The 3,706-nt window shown below is 33.3% G+C and overlaps 1 protein-coding gene across 1 annotated transcript in view; it reads right to left on the bottom strand.

The window, feature by feature from the left end:
* Window positions 1-3,706, bottom strand: part of LOC106471424 (titin-like) — a gene marked incomplete at both ends in the record, with an annotated part of 82,671 nt that overhangs the window by 46,850 nt on the left and 32,115 nt on the right. The window contains one exon of the mRNA XM_013932025.1: window positions 591-734. Within this exon, the coding sequence (XP_013787479.1) occupies window positions 591-734 (144 nt within the window). The remainder of the gene's footprint in view (window positions 1-590; window positions 735-3,706) is intronic.

Genomic DNA, 3,706 nt, shown 5'->3' with positions numbered 1-3,706 from the left:
CCATGCTGATCTAAAGAAAACACTTCAACATCAGCCATGCTGATCTAAAGAAAACACTTCTAACGTCAGCCATGCTGATCTAAAGAAAACACTTTAACATCAGCCATGCTGATCTAAAGAAAACACTTCTATTGTTAGCCATGCTGCTCTAAAGAAAAAGCTTCTAATGTCAGTTTTGCTGATCTAAAGAAAACACTTCTAATGTCAGCCATGCTGATCTAAAGAAAACACATCTAATGGCAGTCTTGCTGATCAAAAGAAAACACCTCTAATATCATAATAATGGCTGGAGATGGCCTGATGATGACAAAACATTGTCGAAACGTTGTACATTTGCTGTTATGTTAAACTTATATTAAAGTTTTTCTTCATTACCCATTCAAGCTGTCTCCAGCCATTATTAGTCTCAAAGTGGGTTCCTCATCATCAAACTTCTAATATCAGTCTTCCTGATATAAAGGAAGGCAATAAAGCTCAAATACATATTTCTTCAGTCATGTGGTGTATCATTTTTAATTAACATGAAATATGATATCATAAACTAAACTAAAAGAAAGATATTTCACAGAAATGCATCTTTTCACATGTACCTTCAACCTTGATAGTACAAGTTGATACAGCTTCTCCAGCTTCATTCACAGCTCTACAAGTGTAGATACCTGAATCTTCAGGTCTTATTCCATAGATATCCAAAGTCACATGACCAAAGTCAAATGCTGTTCTTATTCTTGTGCCTGTATAAATTCAAATAACAAAAAGTAAACACATTTTTTCTATCCTTGTGAGAAATATACACACAGATCTGCAGAGAGGTGATGAATATTTAAAACCACATGCTGTGAATTTAGTGCCCTAATAGCAATAGCAAATGATAAGGCAATGGGACATAATGTTCTCACCAAAACAAAGTGTTTAGTCACTCACAAGTTGCTGTTTTGGAATATATTCAGTACCAACACAGCATGAAAAATGATGTAATCTGTCAAGTTTTTTTTTTAGAGGCCACAATTTTTTAAAGTAGCTGTCTGCAACTTGTTGGCAATAAATTTCAACAATAAGTGGACAATACACAATCCACTTGTTTTAAAATAATATATATTCATGAAGCAATTGGATATTTTTGAGGGAATTTTACAACTGCTTCAGTATGTTTAGCATTTTAAAAGAGTCTAATAAAAAGGTTATAACAATTTTCTGAGTTTTGAATGAATATATACATGAAGAAATAGTGAAGTAAAGATGCCTGTATTATGAAATAGGGTCAAGAACTAGAAAGTACAGCTAGCTGTTAAGTGGTATTGAGAATCGCGAGTTAGTGAATCATGACTTAAGAGTTATAAAAAAATGAAGTGACTGGCTAGCAATGAAGTAGATGCACTGGCATAGGTGACTGGCAGTGATTAATTACTGATGCCAACTCGTAAGTACTGTGGAAGCTATGAAAAAAGTTGAAACCCGTTAACATGCAAAAACGATACTTTGATGATATATTCCTTACACAATGCTGGTGTATTAGCACAAGTGAAAAGACAGCCAGCTACCTCACCATAACAGTAACCAATCACTTGAGAGTTTTTGGTTATGGTTTTGGACTGGCCCAGGAAGTTGCACGAATCGACCAATAAAGTGTTAGAACAACTTGCGGGTAGTTAGGAACACTATTTGGAAGTTCGACAGAATACAATGAAATATGGGTTAAAAACTCATGTCTGAAGCCGAAAATCAGTTTTTGTTGAGAATTTAGCTCTTGTTTCAGAAATCGTCAGTGAGTTCTTAAAGTTCTTCACTATGAATCTGAAGGTTTCTAACCTCCAAAAGTATACTGGCCCTGCTCTGTTGTAAGTGTAGAATTATTATCTCTCTTGATCTATTAATGTAGTGAGTAGTAAAGGATATTCATGTTTAGATTAAAGAAATATATTCTATATGTACTAGTTATTGATACTGAAACGTAATAGTAAAAGTTATGAAAAGTTAATGCTTAATATTGCATGCTATGTGGAAAAGTTTAATAAATGTTGTTATATTTGTTCAATGTTAGTCTTGGACTCTAACTGTAAATTACCTCGAGTTAGTGACATGTGTGCTCCACTCACCACTGCAAATCCTCAACTAAATAAATTTGGTGTAATTGGCAGTGTAATTGAAACTCCAACAATTTGCCCTATGGGCACTGCCTGTTAAATTCAAAACAAGTCAAACATATGTACAAAATTCATTACACTATTATTTATCACAGTTCAATAGAGAACTTTAAATAATTCTCTTTTTCATCAAAAGTACACACAGGTTGGTTCAATTACTTTAGAACACAATTGACAAGACGAATTATTCTTCTTTATCTCTGTTATTACAATACAAACTGTGAAACTCTCACTATATAAATTGCCTGTTAAGGTTAAACTAACAATCACACACTAACTTCATTTTTACTTTCACAAACTTACATTAATTTCTATATCTGCACGTATTTATAACACACAACAGAAAAATCTAGAAATATCTAGCCCTCTAGTAACAACAATATTAAACATAATGAGAAAAATTTAGAAGCTTTGAGCAAGATGATACCAACAATATTACAAAAACCTAGTACAACAATTAAACTACATACACAACGTGCGACTTGCACAGAGTTAAGTAACAAAACCTGTCATAATTAACGCTTTTAAAATAATTAACTTATAACTCTTGTTATAAAACATTGCCCAGTCCCCCAATGCTATCCAGAAATATCATGAAGAGTTTAAAGAAAGATCACTGTGACTGGCACCAAGCTTAGAGTTTCAAGACAAATTATGTACACCAAGATGAAACTTTACAAAACCTGGAGAAATGTTTCTAGTAGATTTTTCCAAAAGTTTTACCTTTAATATAGCACAACTGAAACTATAAGGTTCTTCACAATACCATCACTAATAAACAAACTGCAATGATTTTCTTATGGTGTATCTGCATGGTAACCTTTCAGACAATGAAAAATTATGGCAAGTTGAGTTGCTTACAAAACTGAATACCTCTTAAAACAACATCCTCTACATTCACTTCAGATGTGTGGACTGCATTGTACATCCTTTCCACCATGCCTGTTTCAGTTGCTACGCAGTCAAACAAAGCAATCCAAAACTATCAACTTTAGTGTCGAATAAAGAACTGAAGACTTGCATTATCTAAATATGTTTCATTTTGCTTTGATCACATCAGTTTGTGAGAAGAAAGGAAGGCCATAATTTCTATTAGTGGATCTGAATATTTATATTATATATATTAGGTCATCAATAAATTAATATTGCATTTTCAAACACTTTCATTAACCACCCCCAAAAAACTTACATCATGTATAATGGTTAAAAAAACCACCTATACATCACGTTAGTGTAGCCTATATAATGTGTAGAGTTTAGTGTACTCTAATCCATTATAGTGATGGCACACGATGAGACACACATTCGGCATGTAATGCTGTTTGAATACAAGAAAGGAAACAATGCCTTTGTAGCAACAAAGAATATCAAAGAAGTTTATGGAAATGTTTTGAACGTTTGTATGTGTAAATGATGGTTCAGCAAATTTCATTCGGGTGACTTTAGCCTTAAAAAGGCAGAGACCGACATGTTGGAATTGATATTGATGCTCTGAAGATGCTTGTTGAGTCTAACCCAAGGCCACACATTCATGAAATGGTCCTGAAATTGCATGTCTCTCA

This window comes from Limulus polyphemus, unplaced genomic scaffold (genome assembly GCF_000517525.1).
Source record: "Limulus polyphemus unplaced genomic scaffold, Limulus_polyphemus-2.1.2 Scaffold4614, whole genome shotgun sequence".
Classification (NCBI taxonomy): Eukaryota; Metazoa; Arthropoda; class Merostomata; order Xiphosura; family Limulidae; genus Limulus; species Limulus polyphemus.
The sequence above is the reverse complement of the archived record's forward strand: the minus strand, read 5'-3'. Positions and strand labels throughout refer to the sequence as shown.